The sequence below is a fragment of the Glandiceps talaboti genome, chromosome 5 (genome assembly GCF_964340395.1).
Source record: "Glandiceps talaboti chromosome 5, keGlaTala1.1, whole genome shotgun sequence".
NCBI lineage: Eukaryota > Metazoa > Hemichordata > Enteropneusta > Spengelidae > Glandiceps > Glandiceps talaboti.
Window position 1 is genome coordinate 15,122,879 of NC_135553.1, and position 23,772 is coordinate 15,146,650.

General features: G+C 35.8%; 2 protein-coding genes and 1 non-coding gene across 4 annotated transcripts; 1 reads left to right on the top strand and 2 right to left on the bottom strand.

The window, feature by feature from the left end:
* Positions 1-3,260: 3,260 nt before the first annotated feature.
* LOC144435399 (equilibrative nucleoside transporter 4-like) lies at positions 3,261-15,303 on the bottom strand. The gene is made up of 8 exons (XM_078123995.1): positions 15,289-15,303; positions 14,206-14,707; positions 8,596-8,670; positions 7,267-7,508; positions 6,648-6,819; positions 6,023-6,210; positions 4,325-4,565; positions 3,261-3,406 (listed from the first exon to the last, which is right to left on the bottom strand). Exons 1-8 carry the CDS (start codon positions 15,301-15,303, stop codon positions 3,261-3,263), a joined length of 1,581 nt encoding a protein of 526 aa, XP_077980121.1.
* Trnat-agu (transfer RNA threonine (anticodon AGU)) lies at positions 3,988-4,061 on the bottom strand. The gene has a single exon. It is a non-coding gene; the product is annotated as a tRNA-Thr (tRNA).
* On the top strand, positions 5,128-23,360 carry LOC144434990 (hydroxyacylglutathione hydrolase, mitochondrial-like). 2 transcript variants are annotated; one of them, XM_078123522.1, is made up of 9 exons: positions 5,128-5,198; positions 18,000-18,205; positions 18,987-19,051; positions 19,464-19,581; positions 20,067-20,172; positions 20,573-20,676; positions 21,232-21,333; positions 21,999-22,078; positions 22,665-23,360. In XM_078123522.1, exons 2-9 carry the CDS (start codon positions 18,101-18,103, stop codon positions 22,759-22,761), a joined length of 777 nt encoding a protein of 258 aa, XP_077979648.1. In that variant the 5' UTR covers positions 5,128-5,198; positions 18,000-18,100; the 3' UTR covers positions 22,762-23,360. The 2 variants fall into 2 exon arrangements, with proteins under 2 accessions (XP_077979648.1, XP_077979647.1); XM_078123521.1 differs by lacking the exon at positions 5,128-5,198 and adding an exon at positions 16,166-16,233.
* Positions 23,361-23,772: the final 412 nt, after the last annotated feature.

The following is a 23,772-nucleotide window of genomic DNA, read 5'->3' on the forward strand; positions in this document are numbered from 1 at the left end:
GACGTTTCACTGGAAAAATCCCCAGTGTGAGGGGTTGGGTAACGGAAGTTCCCTATGGGCACGTAGTTCATAACTTGACGTGTTCGTTATTAGACTTATCAACCTTACGCTACGAAATTCGCATAATTTGAATCCAACCATCAAATAGTGCGTACATTGGGCACCGATGATAAGTTACCTTATATGATCTGGAGACTTGAACAGCCCAGGTTCACCCTGAACCTGAAAATGTATTTGGAAAGTTTGGTTAGGTATTGGTATTGCCCATGTACTATGGTCGTTAAGTTTTAAGGGGTCATTCCTTTTAAAGATTGTCGGGGAATCCGGTTTTGCTTTTCACAGGAAGTTGACTTGGAGGCATTTTTAGTGTTGTGTCGATGAAAAACATCTACATGTCTCCCCCCCCTCGGAGAGTTTGTCCAGTCCCTAAATATACCATCACAAAAATATGACCCTGGATACCATACAGGTCTAACAGCATACCTCTCGGCGCAGGACACTCCTCCAGGCGGGGCACCTCCAAGCCCAGGACGCCCCCCTAGGAACATGTTCGTGAAATGCTTTCGTTTATCCTTGTGTTCTTTGTGTAACGATACCGTTCGCAGTGGTACTGTAAGCGTACGTTTATCGTTGTTCTGTCCATCTGCCTTTTTATCGATATTCTTGTTTACCCTTTGTAGGAATTGAAATCATTAGGTTGTCCTTGTAAACTGTATTTTTTGCTTTTTATCTCTTAATTTCCTTATCACGTGTCTCTGTATGTGTTTAAATATATTGCATTTCGTACACTTTTTCTTGTTTTATTTTGTTGACAGCGAGCTATATATAAATTCCTAATGGATCATTGACATAACAGTAATAAATTACAATTTATTATAATTACGTCACATGTCACTCGATGTAAGCTTGTAAAAACACAAAACAAAGCCGTAGAAAACAACCTTACGTGCACAACATTGCCACCATTCCACTATGTGTCATTTCAAACTGTAATATGAGCTAAAATATAAAACATGTGACATGTAATGTGATCTCATTCGAAGTAGGCCCACTCTTCCAAGTGGAGGGCTTATAAGTACACTATGTACATAACCACCCAAAAGTTTATTTAGTAAAGGGGGGGGGGCTGGGGGGGAGGATTAATATTCTTATAAACATCAAGGGGGTCCCTTGAATACGACTAAAAGAACACTGTGAATACATCTAAAATAATAATTCCTGGCTACTTATTTAACTAATTGCTACACTCTATGATATCACCATTGTTTAATGTTTTTATTTATTTATTATGCTTCATTACTGGGTATACACAAAAAATTGACAAGTACAATGCAGAATAAAATTGAAACAGATCAATGAGGTTGCCATTATTTTGTTACGATAACCAGGTATCAAGTCCCAGACGAGTATTCCATAGCATTCTTACTTGATTGATTGAAATTAAAAGTAAAATGTGATGAAATAAAACTAAAATAGATTACAAATTTATTTAGAAAACATGCATAAATACTTGCTAAGATCATAATTATAAATTCTCACAGTTTCGACAATATTACGGAAAGCTAAATCATTGTCTGTAAATTTGAAACGCACAAGCCTATTGAAATAGGAGTGAGTGAAAGACCGTGTGAAAAAAAAACTAAGGTGTCAAAGTTAGATGATAATTCAAAGACCTGGTATTGGGATAGCCTAGTTGAGATGTATTTAAATGAACGAACATTTTCCAAGACTGTCTCCAGCCTTGAGATACCTATAATATGATATTACATTAGCACAATTACATTTACCGAGACCGTCCCCAGCCAGGAGCTTCTTACAATACGATATTAGACTGGTACATTAACATTGACTGAGACCGACCCCCACCTGGCGCTACTTACAATAGCATATGCTGGACTAGTATATTAATATTTCCTGAAACCGTCCCCAAGTTGGAGCTACTTACAATAGCATATTAGACTAGTATATTAACATTTACCGAGACCGTCCCCAAGTTGGAGCTACTTACAATAGCATATTAGACTAGTATATTAACATTTACCGAGACCGTCCCCAAGTTGGAGCTACTTACAACAGCATATTAGACTAGTATATTAATATTTATTGAGACCGTCCCCAAGTTGGAGCTACTTACAATAGCATATTAGACTAGTATATTAACATTTACCGAGACCGTCCCCAAGTTGGAGCTACTTACAACAGCATATTAGACTAGTATATTAACATTTACCGAGACCGTCCCCAAGTTGGAGCTACTTACAACAGCATATTAGACTAGTATATTAATATTTATTGAGACCGTCCCCAAGTTGGAGCTACTTACAATAGCATATTAGACTAGTATATTAACATTTACCGAGACCGTCCCCAAGTTGGAGCTACTTACAACAGCATATTAGACTAGTATATTAATATTTCCCGAAACCGTCCCCAAGCTGGAGCTACCCACAACACCATATTAGACTAGTATATTAATATTTCCCGAAACCGTCCCCAAGCTGGAGCTACCCACAACACCATATTAGACTAGTATATTAACATTTACCGAGACCGTCCCCAAGTTGGAGCTACTTACAATAGCATATGCTAGACTAGTACATTAACATTTACCGAGACCGTCCCCAAGTTGGAGCTACTTACAATAGCATATTAGACTAGTACATTAACATTTACCACATTTAAAGTGGGCAGTGAAAAGACATGAACTTGGGTCTGCTGGAGCAACATCCCCTACAAAGCCGAACTTGTTGCTCCAGTTCGTCAAGCTCACGACATACACCGACATCCATCCATCTTCGTCGGATCTTGTAGTGCATGTGGTGTACTTCCCTGCGCACACGGAGAACTAGACTGTCGACAGTCGCTCGCGCCTTTTTTCCCTACGTTTTATCTAAACTCCGGTCCGGCACAACACTAGTAATAGTATAATCGCAAACTGATTTCGAGGGCCGTATTGCGAAGCTCGGGCCTTCGGCCCTCGATATCAGTTTGCGATTAGACTAGTGTTGCGCCGGATCGGAGTTTAGATAAAACTTTGGGGAAAAAGGCGCGAGCGACTGTCGACAGTCTAACGGAGAACGCCATCTATGTTTAAGTTTACATTGAACTGCACATGCGCAAACAATGCGGCCTGCGCCTGGAGGTGCCCGGCCTGGAGGAGTGTCCTGCGCCGAGAGGTATGCTGTTAGACCCTGCTCCTGGATACATGTAAGCATGGTAAGTAGGTCTTTTGATAGCCTGTGTCCATGTTATACCGATGATCAAGTTGGAGCCAGTGTGACGTCTGGACTGAAGGCTGTACAACGACCCATTGATGCATTTGATGGTCCGAGGATAAAGTTGAGGAGATAAGCCACACCTGAACCAGTCGTTAATCCGATATTATACGATAATGTCATGATATTTCCTGTAAGTCAACAACACAAACCAAAGATAATGAACAAGTTGGTTTTAGAGAAAATGGCGACTGCCTGTAACTCCTTCCAGTACAGAGATGGGAAAGTGGAGTAATGCATGTATGTAAAAAAGCATACACTACAAAGAGTGTACACAACACAGGTCGATGACCTATACATTATAAATGGAGGAGTGACTCGATTACATGTAATGTTTTGAAAAAAAGAAAATTTACATTAGCGAATGTACTACTTCCGGATCGGATGCACTATGTTCCAACGCTGTAGGCGCTATAGGTGTCGCTCAATCTGATTAAAATCCGATGTGGTGAAAGCAGCTAGATGTCCTTATGTACCTCTTTTCATCGTGTTGTGACGTTTGTTTTCTTCGGAGTGATCGCCGCCTTCTATTCCCACATCTGAACCGGTGTAATCTACAAAAGGGAAGGCGGCGATCACTCGGTACGAAAACAAACGACACAAAACGATGAAAATAGATATAAATAAAGCATTTAGACGCTTTCATCACATCGGATTTTTATCAGATTGGGAGTCGCTATAACAAAAAAAATGCATTGGAACGGTAAAAGAAAGGCACTGCTGGGATTTGAACCCAGGATCTCCTGTTTACTAGACAGGCGCTTTAACCAACTAAGCCACAGCGCCGCCCCGCGTGCAAGCAGTGGTATGCCACGTATTCAGAATTGTATTGTAAACTATATTCGCTTTTGTCGACTTTGCATTGTTTGTGTCGTTGTTATTATAGTATAATGCGCCATTGTCTTTTTCAGTAAACATTTTCTTGGTACAAGTAATTGGTGAATCAACTTATGCAGCGTCCTAGTCGAGATACAGTTACGCGAGTTTCTAAATACATCAGAGGTTCCACACTACATGCACGATTCAACCTTCCTGTGCTACCAACTTACCAGATAATTCTTTTTGTTCGGCAGGAACTTTTCCCGGAGACAGGATCATCGGAACACTTCCAAAGTAACCATTAGTAATTCCCAGGAGAATTGAACATATCATAGACCAAGATTCGTGGGATAGGATGGGAGAGTCACGTGGTGCAACGCATATCATCATCAAGGGTACAATCAGAATACGTGATGATGTAACTAATACTAATCTACCGCCCTTCCATTCGTAAGGTATAGCTGCAATTATCTACAAAATTAAAAAATAAAATGATATAGTATTATATATATATATTTATACTTCGACAAGGCGGAGCCAAAGTATACAGAGTTACTGATAGGCGGCGATTGTCACGGTGGCGCTTGACCAATCAGTGGTTGGGGAACCGTTTTACAGAACCTAAAGTTTCGGAGTAATATAAATCGTAAATTTCAAAATGGTACGGTAAAAAGTTTAGCCTGTGAAATAACCGAAAGAGAATATACGTATATATTCATTTATTTATCTTGAGATGGAATAAAACCGACTTTTCTGTTGATTTTTCTTTCTCTTTCTTTCTTTTCTCTTTCTTTCTTTCTTTCTTTCTTTTCTCTTTCTTTCTTTCTTTCTTTCTTTCTTTCTTTCTTTCTTTCCTTTCTCTTTCTTTCTTTCTTTCTTTCTTTCTTTCTTTCTTTCTTTCTTTCTTTCTTTCTTTCTTTCTTTCTTTCTTTCTTTCTTTCCCTGACTAGTCCTCTCATCCGGCTAAGTATTCATTCGTTCATCCAGCTTACACCATCAACCCTACACACTTCATGTGGGGTCTATACCTACACTTCATAATCAGCATACGATTGAATATTTTGGTGGACAGGTGTGATAATCTCCTGGGAGTTACGACGCAAGGTAAAGTGTCAGTCTAACTGATACCTTGGTAATAATAGTTAGAGATATTTTCATTTAGACAGAGGATTTGAGGAGTAAAAGAATGGACAAATTGTTTTTATGAAGTCACTAAATTTTAACATGATGAAGTGAATTTTTAGCCGGAAGCGAAGATAAGCCAGGGAAAAGAAAAAAAAAAACACAAAATAAAATCATTTATCACCATGCTCCCTGCGCCCTGGGTGTGCGCTATCCTAGATGACTATATTTCAACTCAATTTTAATTCAAAGGTTGTACAAAGACACGTCCAAGACTTTATACTACAGTAAACTACCTCAATATATGACTTAGTTTTTGCATATCTTGTTGAATATATGTGCATGTGTGTCTCAAACAAGGGATTGTGTGTGTCTCAAATACCAAAATGCTAAGTATTTATGACAAAAAGTGTAATCATCCCTGCTTGGCGTTCGCAAATTTTGAATCATCAAAATACTATCGTCAACGCCAATTTTCCCCCACATTTTGCGATTTGGCATTTGGGCAATGGAAGCACATACAATAACTTACATAAAACAGGGCATCTGCTATACATTGTTGATCTGTACCTGCTATCATAGACACCGATCAGCGAATACGAATAATTGCACGTAAAATTTGGCTAGTTTCATCTTAATACATTTTAATGTAAGAGTATGATGTAATTATGTATAATGTACATTTTTTTGTCTATAACTGTAGTGCCAGTATAGTATGTCTCGGAATTGTTTAAATCAATGTAATTGAACTGATAACTGGAAGCACCGTAACGTTGTAAACATTCAGAGTACAGAAAGTGTCTAACCTTGCCAATGAAGTCAAATGCATTGAAAAGTGCCATTAATATAACTGGCATCCATTCACCCAATGAACAGCTGATTACCTCTGACACAATACCGGGAAATAGACAGAGTGTTACGAAGTAAGCCATGCCGATAGATAACATATAGGTCCACAGTGTGCGGGACGCTTCATATCTTAACATAATACCACCTAGGTATACAATAAAATAAGTAAAGACAGTTTCTTAGTCAGATGAATTCATGCAGATAATGATACTCTAACAGAAGAATTTGCTTCATTTCGACCGGTGTTATATTATAACCGTGACAGTTATTTCCTTCTTACACGATGGCGTTATCATTAATATACTGGTTCCAGGTAATGAACATTAACAGAATGATTTTTTTCACACTGTACGGAGTTGCTAAAAATTCGTTCAAATAAAACACAACTCTCTCTCTCTCTCTCTCTCTCTCTCTCTCTCTCTCTCTCTCTCTCTCTCTCTCTCTCTCTCTCTCTCTCTCTCTCTCTCTCTCTCTCTCTCTCTCTCTCTCTCTCTCTCTCTCTCATGGAAGGATGCAACAAAAAAAATATAAAAAGTGATATAAACACGTTGATACTTGCCGAATAATTGAATTTGACCTTACGTTTAATGGCAGTTGCCATGCCAACATATTTCTTGAGCGCTTTACCAGAAATTTGTACATCAACTGTCATGTCACTCTCCGGTGATTGGTTAGGATCAAACGGATCCTTTGTGTCGTCATATGACGTCATTTCTTGATCACATGACACCTGAGAAGAACTAACACGAGCATGCTGGGGATAGAAAGTATAACAAGTTATTATTTTTGAGAAATAAATTTCACTAGATATTTATCATCTAAGTTATTTTTTTTTTCAATCTATGTACTTTGTAAGTCTATACATGCGGTCAATCTATATACTTTGTAAATCTGTCAATCCATAAATGATGTCAATCTATGTATTTTATAAGTCTAATATACTGTATTTTATTGCATATAGGTCTACACCTATTGTGTATATCTAGTACTCCACATCAAAGACTTATAAACAGTTTGTTTATATCATAGCCCCTCCAGTGGGGGGTCTATGTTTATATGTACAAACTACATGTGTTATAGGAAGTCATCTTCAACTTAACCAAATTACAAACTTCATCATTATTAAACAAACACAACAGTTACTATGTATACTGATGAACACCGATGGACAATGATATCGTCTATAACTACACTTGCTTACTATTCTTACTTCTTCGTCATCCACATTGGCCACGCACTTCTCATCCTCTGATGCTTTAGCATTCTTTATCAGCATCATGTGATGACGAATGAAATCAGTTCTTCTGGTCACGTGATGACAGATAAAACATGCAATCACAAAGACTATAGAAATGCAGAAGAAGATAATAGTATTGACCCGCTCGTCCTTAAGTAACAGCTTTGTAACAATTCGGTTGATGGAGGTCAGCAGTCCGGCGGCACCTTGCAGTAGAAAGATAATCACATAATATTACACCTCCAGCTCCACTAGTTTATGCATGTATATATATACTAATATATATAATATTATACACACACACACAAATATATATATATATATATATATATATATATATATATATATATATATATATATAGTAAAGTAAATAGTATCAAACTCGTAGAATATATATATATATATATAATGATTATGCCTAAAAATTAATTGTTTGGTTCCGCCTAGTTTTTTTACTGCCGACCCTAAAACATGTTTACGTGTTCGAGAAAAAAATAATAAAATCTCAAAATTGTGTGAAGTCTCACGAGAAATAGGGAATGCAGAAACTGACATCAACATAAAAAGACACTCTAAAACTGTTCTTCCAATCTGTATTAATGGCTGTAGATCTGATAGGAAGAAATAAGTAACACAGAGATTATATGGAAAACAATGGAAAACCTGAACTATACACTCACACATGAAAAAAATATATAGTAAAATAAAATTTAAAAAATCTACCTACCCCACCTATTCTAAAATTCAGCGTCATCGGAATCACAAATTTTTTTAGGCCTTATGTAATCATGTTCGACAAGAAATTTATATCGAAGAGGTTTTCACATGAATCATTTAGAGAAGGGCACACAATCAATGTAATATAATGTAATGTAGTGTAATGTAATGTAATGTAATGTAATGTAAAGTAATTTAATGTGATGTAATGTAATGTAATGTAATGTAAAGTAATTTGATGTGATGTAGTGTAATGTAATGTAAAGTAATGTACTAAGTAATATAATGTAATGTAGTGTAATGTAATGTAATATAAATTAATGTAATGTAATATAAAGTAATGTAATGTAAAGTAATGTAATATAATGTAATGTAGTGTAATGTAATGTAAATTAATATAATGTAATGTAATGTAATATAATATACAGTAATGTAATGTAATGTAATGTAATGTAATTTGATGTGATGTAATGTAATGTAATGTAAAATAATGTTTCTTGGTATATAGACAACAAATGACTTTCATCGTCACGCAGTACATTACATTATATCATATACGTAGGTGTTCCAACTTACTCTCTCCTGTCATAATCCCCTGGGTAAATCGTTTAGGAAGCATACTGGCGTAACCATAGAAACTTGATTGCTGGACTAGGAATGAATAGAGACAGGAAGTTAAAGATGTAGTGTATTTAATGACTTATTATAGAACTGACTTTTGCTATGGAAACCAAAATTGGCATAGAAGCATGCAATATGATTGAATTCACAAATAGAACAGACATGATTATTGGTGAAACCGTGTTATTGATGGACAAATAAATCAAATACAATATTTAACTTAGCTTCAGCAGATATTATGTTATTCACATTCTATTTTTCAATGCAATGTGTTTAAGTATTGGTGAAATAAAAATATGCAATAGATATTGTAGTCAATGTAGTTAGCTATTAATCACATAATTACACACACACACACTATACATATAATATATTGAGCACTGTTTACTCCAACGTAGACATTGTACACACACACACACACACACACACATATATATATATATATATATATATATATATATATATATATATATATATATATATATATATATTAAGCAGTTTCATTTAACATATACAATAAACAGCATATATATATAGAAGTGCATAAGGAACGAGTGAAACAGTCCCGATCAATAAATTCAATCCTGACATTTCGAATCAATATTCTTTATCCTAGGATATCAAGGCAAGATATATAGTAGGTCACTACCTGACTATATATCTAAATGTTATATATATGAGCTTATGATTTACTGTTTACAAACGATGGCTAGATAGCTTTTTACTGTGTAAATATTTTTATTGCGATCCGATTTGATTCACTCGGCGTATTCGTAGATTAGACTGAAATAAAGTTAGACAACCATTTTTATAAACTAACCGTGTAACTGTATGACTTTAGTATCTAACTTAGAGAGCAATCAGAAGCAATTCGGATTTTCTACAACTATACTGTTGCAAGTTGTTTCTCGTGTTGCGCGGTGAATTCTTAGTCAATCGTCGTAAACTACAGCCTCTTTTACGGCACCGCCCAAGACGGAAGAGGAAGAAATAACAGCTCTGTGGTTTGCGAGGATGATGTTCTTCCAACTTACTACATGTAATTATCGAATAAAAATGTCCGACTCCGTTGGTACAGGTGAAAAGAACAATACATATAAACAATATACATGTACGTATATAGGGTACGCAGAAATAAAGTTAGAATGACAACAATTTTTATTACAAAACTAGGATTTCAGGATTTAAATAATAGTTGTATCTGAGTTCAATTTGTGAATGATTAATGTACGTGATAAACAATTTTTACTGACGGAGTCGGCCGCCCACCTGGCAGTCTGATGCTGACCGACCACAAATGACAAGACGTACGTAGGTAGCCATCTGTCTACGTGAGATGACCACAAATGATTCAATGTAGATATCCGGTGATGCGTTTTGTGACCTTGATTGCCACATTTACAGTGATATATAAATATTTGATTAATGTAATAGTATTCCTGATGTGAAGTTGATACAAAGTGACACCACAATGTATTGCAAGGCATACAAATCATAACTGTACAGATTTGTCCATGAATATGCAATAAATAATTAGCGATGGTTGAGATATGCACGCGTAACGTTGCCATGGCAATTTACCACGTCCTCGCATCGGATTAGGATTAAAATCTAGGTGTAAAAAACCTAGAACAAACAAATGAATATGACGTCATTCAATCCTTATTAAGATAACACTAATGCGATGACATGGGATTGTAACATGCCCCTTTAAAGTATACTTTTAATGATTGATAAGTTTACGATGAATACGTTATGCATGGAAACAAAATTAGACTATCTGATACTAATCATACAAGATCGATCCTTGTAAACGTGGGCTTTGCGATACACTTGTGACGTCGGATATTGAACGTAAATCTGTAACCTTTGACACCGCCATGGCAAACTGTATATTCACTCGTAGTGGGAATAGCCAATTGAACATGAATTAGATGCAACAGTATTAAGTGGACGGGGACTTCAGGGACATGTAACAGAAATCAAGGGCGGGTAGGTAGTTTTTCAATCGGAAGAGAATCTCAGACATTTCCTTACGTACTAAGAACAATTAATCATTTTGATACCGGGGTTGCAGAAAATCGCAATGGGTAATTGTACCATTTCCACGAAAGAGGATTGCGGTTTTGCGATAATGACTTACAATTCGATCGAATGCCCATTTTATTTCTTCATTTTTACTCAGATTGAAATGTATTTAGTGTCGTGATGATGATGGGGACGACGACAACACAATATACAAGGTCACCAACGGTCAAGTCCAAGTAGACTTTTAACCACCCAATTGTAATTTTCTAGTACTACGTGTACCGAATTCGTCCTTTTTATACATTTTCACTGTTAATATTGTGCATACATCATTACCATATTTCCCGTCCTTTTCACCGTTTTTCGATCAGAACTCTCCTTCACGAAAATAATGAGAATGTGTGTCAACACAAAACCCGTCTACATACTTTGTCACTACCGATAATATTGTAACTGACAGGTATCTTTGTACATCATTTCACTTGTGTACCTTCGTCCTGCTATGCTACCCTTGCATTCATTTTTTTAGTTTCTTAATTGTAACAGGGTTTAAACTGGAATAAATGTTCCTTAAAAATGATGATGATGATGATGATGATGATGATGATGATGATGATGATGATGATGATGATGATGATGATGATGATGATGATGATGATGATGATGATGACGACGTCAGTATCTGCTCTACTCTTATACTCATATTTGTATGACCATGCACAGTTTCCTTTTATACTAGTGTTATGTCGTCAACATTAGAACCAGCCTTTAGGGTCAACGAATTCCTGGGCATTTAAACGATTGCCTTGCCTTACAACTCGTTTCATGTCACCATTCACCTACTTTGTTTGATACAACCACACAGAAACCGATAGGAAACTACGCGATCAAAATTTAATGAATAGAGTTTCTTGTAACATTTTGTGAATAACCTGCCACGGTGCAGTCATCAAAATACAGACGCCAAAACAATGGCGTGTCTGCACCGAATTGCAGTATGTTTAAATGGCTCAGTTCATAATTAGACACAATGTAGCAAGAAATTACAATCTATCTCTTTCATCTTACATTGTAAGTTTAGAGTATGTAGTTTCGTGTTGGTTTCTGCATGATTGAATCAAGTGAAAGAGTAACGTGAAACTGGTTGTATAATATTGTACATCAAAGCAATCGTCGGGGTCCTGACTATGAAGCGTGAGAACAATTATGAGTTGATAAGTGGCAAAACGATTACTTCGCCGCATGTATAATTCTGTAATACACACAGTAACTTCTACTACTAAATTTCATTATTTGCTGTAACTATAGCTAGTACATAATTGCAATGTTTTGTGTTTTGCAAATATCGCGGTGAAAGAGAGCTCTACATCAACGGTTACCATAACAACTATGAATAGCTCTTAATGTCGCAATTAATAAGTCCTATAATGAATGACTTATTTGATTGGGTGTAGTCACGTGAATATTTCTATATTGGGTTTTGACCTTGGAGTAGTTGTTCACCACAACGATTAATTGCTAGTCATGCCGCGTTCTATATACTTGAAATGTTTTAGGTTATACCGTATTATATCTGCAAATATGAATCATACATGTTTGTTGGGAGGTTTCGTTAAGAAAGTGAGATATGTTTCTTATTCTTTACAAAAACAGAGACCTATAATTAGCAATTATAGTGATATTGAAATAAAATATTGGCGTGGATCTCTTGTCCCGTCCTATTAACCTGGATCTACGTTGTCCCGTCCTCATCCAAAGAAACGAGCAACTCATAGAATGACAACGACAACAAAACGACACTGTACGATAGACATTAAGGTAAATAAAGGAAACCGTAAGCCTATAATATCATATTTTAATCAGATTGCTCTACATAGCTTGGTGGCCAAGCGTTCCTGTACACAAGAAAGACATGGGGCAGACATGGTTTTTAGACTATTGTACATGCGAACTTTCACTAAACTGTATACATATTTCCCAGTTCGTCGCTTTTTTTCAGGTGTACGTTTACATAGTTGAAAGAAGCAATAAAGTGGACACCACATGCTGAAAATAACATGGTCCTGAAATCTTTTCTACACAAACACCACCACCTACATCGAATTACCTGTCACCTGCACGCCAAAATATTAAACACGAAGTAGACAGACAACCTTTACTTCTAAATATTACAACATCCCAATTATTAAAATATTTGCTTCTATTTCAACATTTTTCAATGCCCTGGCTTCCGTTTTTGATTGCTGCATACAATTAATATAGATGGTAAATTATAAATGTCATTTCCGTTATGAGCTTCATCAATATATTAATGTCTGGAAATCACCCAACTGTTTGTTTGCATATACTGTTTATTTGATACGTCATATTGGGCTTGAAAATCACCAAGAGTTTGATTTTTACAAGTAAATCACCAAGCAAGTGTTTGATACATGACGTCATATTGGGCTTGAAAATCACCGAGAATGTGATACGTCATATTGGGTTTAAATCACAGAGTCACAACTTTCCGCGTGTTTGATACGTGACGTCACATTAATTGGGCTCGAAAATCACCGAGTGTCTTATACGTCATAGTTCACCGAGTGTTTGATACATGACGTCATTTTGGGCATGAAAATCACCGAGTGTTTGATACATGCAGTCATATTGGGTTAAAATCCACCGAGTGTTTGATACGCAGTATATTCGAGTAACTCAGTTTCAACATCACCGAGTTATATTAGGTTTTACGTTGTAACATCACAAAGTGGTTGACTTTATACTACTCATTCTTATACGAGGTCGCATCTTTAAATAGTAAGCCCTTAAATCCACTTTGTTTAATCTGATCATCCTAGTAGCAAACAAATCTCAATGTTGGATTTAAAAGTAACGACAATTCGACGCTATAATCGTACACACTTCGTTTTTCGTTTTGTACTTTTTAAGAGGAAGAATATGTGAAGAATATCATCACAGTTTTTACCATATATGACCAGGCTATATAGCTTTACACACGACGTTGATAAAAAAAATAGGACTTTGCTCATTTCAAATTAGAACAGACGTGTATTGATCCCAGATGAGGTAAACTAACAGACAACATTTAAATAAAGTGTATTCTCATGTATTTAATTGACAAGATCTAATCGTAAGGATTAATAGCAAAGTGTGTGTTTGACAACGCAGTGAGAAGATTGTTGATATGTCATACACACATGTACAGTTGTAAGAAACCCGACATGGACGTAGAACGAGATAGAATTGTACTAATGGCTTTGAGTATCCACAAATCACATTATTGTAATATCACTTAATTTTATAATAATAATGATACAATATTTGCACCGAATATATAGCCTCTACTTTTTTTACGGACGTGATGTAATGACATAAGGCAAATACAAAATTATATAAATATGAATATTGAAAAAAAAATACAATATCTGTGTAACGAATTCATGAAACATTAATGAAGGTCAATTGAAGTGACAAGATAAACTTAATTAAATCAATATGGCTATAACATTAAGAAAATTGGTAATAATTGCTTACCCGTACATCCAAGGGCAACCGCGGCCACCGCTATTAAAATAACGATGTAGCTGAGATCATGTGCGAATACCTCTAATCCTACCTCAAATATTGCCACAAATGTCAGAGAAATGAACGCTATGAGATAACCGAATGATATCCTTGTGTGTAAACTGAACGTCTCGACTAAAACATTGTTTAAGAGGACGGCACCAAAAGCCACCAGAATATACGTAAGACTCATATCGAACACAATGGTGCTGCCGGGGTATTTCATGTGAAAATAATCGACCGCCGTAATGAAACTATTGTATGGGAGTAAAAATCCAATACCCGACAACACCATCGCACAATACACTAAGTTATATCTGTCCTTCGGTGCATTCCCAACGCCGATACGTCTCTCGCCGCCATTTTCTTTTCCGTCTCCCTCGAGTGGAGAGTCCGGGATAATTCTTCCTCTCTCGCTGAAATTGTCCGCCGATTCTTCTTGTATGTCGTCCATATCAATTCGTTCGTACATCTGATGTGATAGCATTGGTAATAGTCAAGCACGTGTAAATGGGTCTGGAATGACACCTTTCGGCGATATCTAATACATCATCTCTCATTCCCGGAGTTCCAACAGCGCAGGTGCAAAGTATATGGAATGTCCTGATTGTATTTGTACATTATGTTTACATTTAACATATATATACCTACTGTGTGTTGACAATGTGCCGTCATCCGAGTCAGACATCACATGTACTTGTATTTCCATAGCTAACATTAAATTGCCGGTAAAATATGTATTCAACATAGATATTGAGATATCTGTCATCAGTAATTGCTCTAATTAATCTTTTAGAAAGGTAATATATACAGCAATAAAATCAGCGTCACGTTGGAGTAAACGTTTAACGGCTCGTGTATGGCATTTAACACTGATGCTAGCTGGTTGACGATGAGAGAGAAAAAAATATCTACGATTCTCGCATCATCTCATCTATATGTGCTGTAAAACTATACGAATCTCACCTACGCGACGTGTGAACAAAATAAATACACCTATATAAGTCGTATAAGCTTACATATGTGACAATAACCAAACTAACAGACAATTACTAAAAATGGTTTCATCAATAACTAAGTCAAACTATCAACCTATCTCACGTCAAATTGATACAAGAACAAAGATGTAAACTGAATGCAGTCAGGAATAGTAATTATCCCAGTCCATGATAAACGCTTCCCGTTCTCGGAGCGTAAATTCGAAAAAGTAAAAATGTTAGTTAGGAAAGGAGAATATAGTGCATAAGTAACGATAGTTCTTGAAGTCTGCAGAGGTAGGCTAATATCGCACAGGAGTTGGGAACAAAAATTCCCCAACTCGTGTGATATAGCTGTAAAAATGTCTGTACATTGGTACAACAACTCGACATTGAATTCACCAAGATAAATGTAAAGGTGCTTTAGTAACAAGTTTCCGAATATTACTTATCAAAAATGTCAGTATTCTATCATCATCAGATGATTTTAATATCGTCCACTGATATGACAATTGATTCACGTCTATTAATACACCGCGTGTGTTGTTCTTTAGAATAATGTTTTTGTCAAATTTAATGTCATGTGTTAGCATCATCGACCTTGACACCATCACTGTCGTGGAACATATCCCAGTGCTGTCTCACCCAGAACAGTACTCCAAGTCAAAACAAATTCAACACTGATTACAAAAACAAGAACAAAAATAACAGAACTTCTGTAATTGGACTGCTTCTAGTTTGAAATTGTGTTGTAGGCCAGATATTATGGACTTCTTTGGGTGCTTTTGTTGTTGTTGTTGTTGTTGTTGTTGTTGTTGTTGTTTACGTAAATCACACATGCAAACGAGCATGGCACAAATTTTAAAAAAAATCAACTTCCAGTACTATATATAGTACAACATCGTGCCAATATATGTGATGTGACACCCCCTGTACTTCCGGATCAAAGTTGAACCAATGTGGTCCACAGTAACCCGAGTGCTACACAAGTTTGCATGTATATCTGTGGGAGGAAAAACAGGTAGGCGATCAATATCACACAGGTATTCCGACGGCTATGACTTGGACACTACTGTAGATAACCCTCTCACTCAGTTACGCTCAGTGACCGTCAACTTCATGCATGGCCGGCCATGCCAGACGACTCGCTGTCACCCAGGGTACAGATCAGACCAGGGACGTCAACAAAAAAGATGATGCGCGTGTTTTTTTTTTTAATTTCTTTTTTGGACAAGACAGAAATGTTTCATCGTATCTATTACATATATTTACAAATGAAAAATTACATTTCAGTATTCGGTAGCATTGCAATATTACAAACACATGATTTGATGTCAATTGTCATGACATTGTCAAGCGTATGACTATGGGACTGGTCCAAATCTTTGTCCCCGCCAATGCCTGGCTCACGGATAATTTATCCGGGAATTACACATACAATGTACTTTTTAACATCCATGCTATGTTATGACAATACACGTCAGAATGTATTCTATTATTCCTCCATGGAGGACATGTGATACGTACATAACTCCATGCATGTACATGGTGTAAAGCAGGCTGAAAGCACAGCGCGCACTTGACCTAATGGCCGTTGGGGGCGATATAATAAACAACAAATATGAATCAGCGTTTTTTGTGGTATAGGAGATCAAGTAGTGTTGCATGTTGTAGACATTAGCAGGGAAAAGAAAAGCCCTCTAAAGGTAAAAAAAAAAAAACCCACACAGTTGAATTGTACTTAAAAAGTTATTTGATATGAAATTGGGTTCATACTGAAATTATCACTTTTCTTGTCAATCATTTTATAATTTATACTGTTGGTGTTTCAGCATTTTGCTCTCTTGCATTTGATGTTTGCAATATTTGAATTGCTTTGGAACTTACGTGATGTCAGCCACTAACTGTGAGAGTGCTTCTTGTTGTAGTCTGCACTGCAGTGAAATTTTACTGAATTTGTCATTCTGTAGTCAGAGTGCCTAGTACAAGTTTGTACATCATTATTAGAAGAAGGGTTGATAACATCTTTGTAATTTGAACTGAAATAAGCAATTGAAAAGTAGGTTTGTTGTACCCTTGGTTGTAGTGACCAGCAGACATCTTTAGAGATGTTTTGTCTATTTTCACAAGGCTTTTGATAACATTTGCTGTAAAAGGTCTATTTTGGAACATTTGGTGTAAATTTGTCATCACAAAGTTAACGCACTATAGTATGAGTAAGATAAAGTGATATGTGTTCAAAACTGATGTTGGCCCGACCAAGAATGTCAAGTCACCAGTTGGTGTTAAACAAAAGCTGTAGTGTCATAAATCATGTAAATTGCTGTTAACAAACAATGTTTTTTTTTGTGTGTGTATCCATATATGGGGTTCATATGCTCCTGGAACTTTAAGTTCTGAAAATTAAGTTCTGGAAGATCCCGGAAAAAATGTGATCGACTCCTGGAACTTCTGGAAAATTGTTCAATGTTCAGAGATCAAATAAATGATTGACAGTACTGTTGTAAAGTGTTGATTAAATAGGTGACATATTGGCAACAGGTTATGTTGACAAACAAAATGTATATCACTGGTCAACACTACTGGAAGATGACCAAAGTTGATATGGATATTCCTGGAAAACTAATGAAAAGTGCTGGAAAGTCCTAGAATTTGACATTATGTGTAGCAACCCTTATATCTGGATTTTATAGTGTGGAACCCTGAGACATGTGTATGTGAATCGCTTGACTGCTGAACTAAATTAAAGTTTCTGTAATTTTTTAAAAACTTTTTACTATATTACAGCTCTCATTACAAGGAAGAGTTTTGTCAAACCTGTGGTTTTCCCGAGTATATTTGATAAGAAGCAATTTCACTCCAGACCTGTAACAATTACACAACCAGATATGAAAGTCCGTCTTCTACCAGCTTTGGATGATAACTATATGTATTTGTTAGTTGATGAGAAGTCAAAGACTGCAGCCATAGTTGATCCTGTTCAACCAGAAAAGGTGAGAATATCACTGGGAATAGAATTGACATTTATACCACGGATGAGTCTGGTTAAACAAAAAAATATGGAATATATACTCTGGTCGTTCTACATCTCAGCAATGTGTGTCTATATCACGACAAGGTGTGTCTACATTGTTAGTTCTGCTGTGTTTGAAATGTGAGTCAAAACGTTCAAAATTATTTTCCACAATTTCTTTTTTATATTTCTAGCGATGGTATAATTATATTATTCCCAATATTTTTCTTCATTCAGCCAGAACATGCTCATAACCTAACGGTTGTCACTACCCGTCTAGTGACTCGTAGTGACAAAGACCCTTTAGGTCACTCACTCATATTTTCCTTGGCTGAACGAAGAGAAATATTGGGGAATAATATCTAAGGTGTTCCATGTTATCTTACTTTTATGTTTACCCATTTGATTTGTTTATCTTACTATCCCTTGGTACTTGGTAAACATTTTATTGTTGGGAATTTTAATAACTACTTATTTTTGCATTTTTGTTTTCCAACAAAATAAGTGAAAGTAAGTCTTGAGTGAACATTTCCAGGTTTACCATATCAGTCCTGATGATGTTAGATGATACAGAAGTTTGTGTAGGTTTTAACCTTCATTTTCATTTTCATTAAGTATCTTTAAAACAGTGATGATCACAGAAGTCAAACATATTTTGGAAGATGGTCAATTTTATGGGTTTTCGTAATTGAAAATAACTGCACAGATTTCAAAAAAGTATCATTTATATCAGCATTATTTAAACTTCTGTGTTTATACAGGTTGTTGATGCAGTGAAAGAAGAAAATGTTACCTTGACAACGGTATTAACAACTCATCATCACTGGTAAGATTTGGTGTAAGAATATCCTATACAGGGCTGACAAGAACACTGGCATTTATAGTTCAACTTTATGTCTGCAGAGATAAAGAAATGACAATTTCTCATTTGAAATGATTATTAAGTTATGTGGTTTACATCAAAGACAGAAGCTCAATACAATCAGTACCTCTTATTAAAGAAACTGGTTTCTTTGTGTACTTAAGTCAGCGTTTGATAAGAGAGGTCTTTATACCTAAGTTTGGACAGAGTGAAGAGAACCAGATTTGATGCAAATTTGTTTTTTAAATATGTTTAAAGGTAGAAGAAGACAAATATACACAACATTGGTTTGGCTAAAAAGATTTAATATTATTAAAAACAAAAATACAGGATTATAGTAAAACTATTGTGATAAATGAGTCAATATAATTTACAGGGATCATGCTGGTGGAAATGAAAAATTGGTTACCATGGTACAAGGATTGGCAGTTTATGGTGGGGATGATAGAATTGGTGCTTTGAATAAAAAAGTCAAACATGGCGATGAATTTAAGGTGAGTTTATACTCTTACAGTATTTTTTAATCTCCCGAAGGAGACTATTACAATGGGCTCTGTCTGTCTGTCTGTCTGTCTGTCTGTCTGTCTGTCTGTCTGTCTGTCTGTCTGTCTGTCTGTCTGTCAATCCCTCCATAAGATATCATTTCTCTGACATGCAATGTATATGAAATATAGTAAGAAGGTGTTTACTGCCAGAAAAACTAAATTTAAAACATACGACAGTGTAAAATACGCAGGAAATAAAGGTCAATAAAGGCCAGTACAGGTCAATAAAGAAATCAAGCCATATTTCTACATTAGAGTTCAATCAGATTGATGCATTAATGCATTAATCACAGAAATAATATTTGAGCGGTGGGGGGGGGGGGGGGGGTGTTCTATGAATACATGCCTTTTTTAGTTGAGTTGCCTCTCACATTAGCAGTGTATAGCATGATGTCTTGTGTTAAGTTGTAAACAGTGTATGTTTTTATTATTAGATTGGTGATCTAAACGTAAAGTGTTTGTCGACACCCTGCCATACATCAGGACACATATGTTATTATGTAACTGGGGAACCAGACCAAGACAAAGCTGTTTTCACAGGTAATGTGTACACATCGCATTCTATTATATTATACTGGAGATACAAAAGCAAAAGTTTCTGATAATCTATTCAAATTAGTTAAATGAAGGAAATCCCAAAATTAGTGACAGTGAATGACTGATAAAAGTGGCCATGAGAAAGGGGTAAAATTTATTTTGGCTTTTTTTTTATTGATAAAACAATTTTACCTACTATCATAATGTTTTCCTACTTACCAAAAGAATGCGAAAGCAAATAAACAAAATCTGTGTTGGTGACACAATAAAACATCAGAAAATAGAGCACCTGAAACAAATTTAACTGAATTTCAAAAAAAAAAAAATGTTACCAGAGAAAAAGGTTCATATGTGTTGGCTGAACAAAAGTAGCTCAGTTCAGTTTGTGTTTTCCGTTCTCTAGGAGATACACTCTTTGTAGCTGGTTGTGGTAAATTCTTTGAAGGAACTCCACAAGAAATGTATAGAGCACTGATAGAAGTTTTGAGTGCCTTGCCTCCAAGTACAGTAAGTATAGCAAACTAGTTCTCAGTTTCTAATCCTGGATTGTTGGTTGATTCTGGTATTGTGTATCAAATCCATAGAGGTCACCTAGAGGTCAGCTGTATAGTATTTGTCATTCTGATGAGTATTGTCAACTAAGACAGATTATACTGCCACCTAGTGGTCAGCTGTAACTATCGAATTTGTCATTCTGATGAGTATTGTCAACTAAGACAGATTATACTGCCACCTAGTGGTCAGCTGTAACTATCGAATTTGTCATTCTGATGAGTATTGTCAACTAAGACAGATTATACTGCCACCTAGTGGTCAGCTGTAACTATCGAATTTGTCATTCTGATGAGGATCGTCAACCAAGACAGATTATACTGCCACCTAGTGGTCAGCTGTAACTATCGAATTTGTCATTCTGATGAGTATTGTCAACTAAGACAGATTATACTGCCACCTAGTGGTCAGCTGTAACTGTATGGAATTTGTCATTCTGGTGAGGATTGTCAACCAAGACAGATCAAACTGATGGATATTCCTTCATGTTTTATTTTTTCCTTTTTTTAGAAAGTATACTGTGGCCATGAATACACTGCAAATAATTTAACATTTGCACAACATGTGGAACCAAACAATAACGCTATTAAAGAAAAGTTAACCTGGGCAAAGGTATGTATATGTAGTGTTTTTGCTAAGGTTTAGGGAACTCCGGTAATAGAAAGATGGAATATGTTAAACTGGCATAGTTTCCAATACATTATATCATAGATTTGGTGGGGAACTCCGGTAAAATGACAGGGGAACTCAGGTAAATTTTACCTGCTTACTGCCCTTAACAAAAACATTGATATGTCTTACTGTTATTTTTTATTTTCTCAAATGGATACTAGGGGTTATTGTCATGGCTATGATATAGTTTGTTGGTATTTTGGGAGTATTAAACTAAGCTCAGTTATTTGAATGGAAAAGGTGTATGATTGTATCAATTACAACCCATAACACTCAAGTTCAGTGATTTATCGAGTATCATAATCATTTACAGGTACATATCTAGTTGAAAGTGAGGCTTGTGCAATGGCTGAAGTTGTATTTTTACCCCAACGTTTTCTACCCAATCAGAATGAACCTTGTTAAATGCTTCAGCTCATTATTTCCCGATGTCTGCAATATTCAGCCACTAGAGGGCAGGATTTAGTAGAAGCTGTACTTCATTAATTCTGTGAACATCACCATGGTAGTGTGTAAGTTTTATATTTGAACACATGATACAAACCAACAGTTCTGTGATTTTTGTATCATTAAATTGCTGTAATTCATTTGTATCTTCAATATAGATGCAGAGATCCAAGAATGAACCAACTATTCCGTCAACCATTGGTGATGAATTCACTTATAATCCATTTATGAGAGTCAAGTAAGTCATTCTGATGTACAGAAATATTATTGACATGTTTAGATCTTCGTTCAGCCAAGGTAATTTTCAGTGACCTAAGGGGCCTTGTTACTATGCGTCACTAGATGAGTACAGGTAGTGACAAGACTCTCAAATGTCAGCATAAATTACCTTGAGTTTGTATGAATTATAATATGAGCAAACATTACCATGTTTCAGTATAAATTATAAGATATCAGTATGAATTACCATATATTAACATAAATTATCAAATATCAGCATAAATTACCATGTGTTAACATAATTATAAAATGTCACTGCAAATTTATGCTGATATTTGATAACATAAATTATCATATCAGCATAAATTACCATGTGTTAATTATAAAATGTCACAGCAAATTACCATATATTAACATAAATTATCATATCAGCATAAATTACCATGTGTTAAATATAAAATGTCACTGCAAATTACCATATATTAACATAAATTACCATGTGTTAACATAAATCATCATGTCTGTCCTCCTGCTGTATCAACTTGCTTACTGTATCAACCTTGTCAAAGTAAAATATAACTTAATTGCTTTGTTTGATTCAACAGAGAGGAGTCTGTTCAGAAGCATGTAGGTCAGCACGATCCCATAGCAACAATGGGAGAATTAAGAAAAGAAAAAGATGGTTTCAAGGCAAAGGTTTAATACCTATGTCACCATGGAGACGTTGTATTATGGCCACTGGTTATGTGTTCATGATTTTGAGTAACAAGATGTGAATTGCTTACCAGTTATCAGATTTGATTTAATGACTATTGCCTATTGAATTTACATGGAGAACAATCAAATATAGAAATGTGTAGAGGTCATCGATTTTAGAAACTGACACATTACAAATGTGAGTCCTTTGTTTGGGTGGGGATGGGGTGAGGATGGTGGAATAATAGTGAAATTTGTTGTGTGTGAATCAAAACTGCAGGAGGTAAATTAAATTGGTCATGAAACAGAATATGCACAAATACAGTGTTTTCATTTGCTATACCATATACTACTCTGGCAACCAGGGTCTCAGATAAACACAAAGTAACACTATTATTGTTCAATGTGGTAGTTTACACAAGTTGATGAAAGCAGTGCATCTATCTGTTCAATGTGCGAATCTAATCAGCCTTTGATCATGATACCATAAATATTGGAAATATCCAAAATGTACTCTTCCGAATCATGGATGTCATCAGAAACGACTGTTTGACTTGTTACTTTCAAAGTACACCTGATCAATATGCTGCAAAATAAATACGTCTTTGAGAAAATAGTTTTGTCTTTCTGTCTTTCTTTAATCTGTACAGTATATATGACATTGACAGTTTTTATCATTAAGCACGTTTGCCACGAGTCCAAGATGAAAATTGTACCCATACTTCAGATTTCCCGGATATCTTCCATTTTTATTTGTTGAAATATCACTTCTTATAATGTCACTTTTATGAAAATGTGATATGATGGAGACGTCATCATGGACTTAGCGAACACAAATTACTGGCTAATTTTTTTACTCTCTCAGTCTTAACGTGTGGGGGCGTCAGACTAGTTCAAGACCGTGCAAACTCAAGTCTACATGGTCCATGCCGGGGGTGGCTATGCTCCTTGCTTCAGTCAGTGACAAAATTTGTGTCAGTCATCGGGAGTTAGGACATGATAATGAAGTAGAACACT

Excerpts from the sequence above, each read along its gene's own strand:
- LOC144435399 (XM_078123995.1), bottom strand. Across the intron at positions 8,671-14,205 it reads GGTTGCCCTTGGATGTACGG|TCCAGCAATCAAGTTTCTAT; the intron begins GTAAGCAATTAT and ends ATTCATTCCTAG. Across the intron at positions 4,566-6,022 it reads CATTTGACTTCATTGGCAAG|ATAATTGCAGCTATACCTTA; the intron begins GTTAGACACTTT and ends TTAATTTTGTAG.
- LOC144434990 (XM_078123521.1), top strand. The coding sequence starts at position 16,170 with ATGTGGTCCACAGTAACCCGAGTGCTACACAAGTTTGCATGTATATCT. Across the intron at positions 18,206-18,986 it reads ATCCTGTTCAACCAGAAAAG|GTTGTTGATGCAGTGAAAGA; the intron begins GTGAGAATATCA and ends GTGTTTATACAG. Across the intron at positions 20,677-21,231 it reads GTGCCTTGCCTCCAAGTACA|AAAGTATACTGTGGCCATGA; the intron begins GTAAGTATAGCA and ends TCCTTTTTTTAG.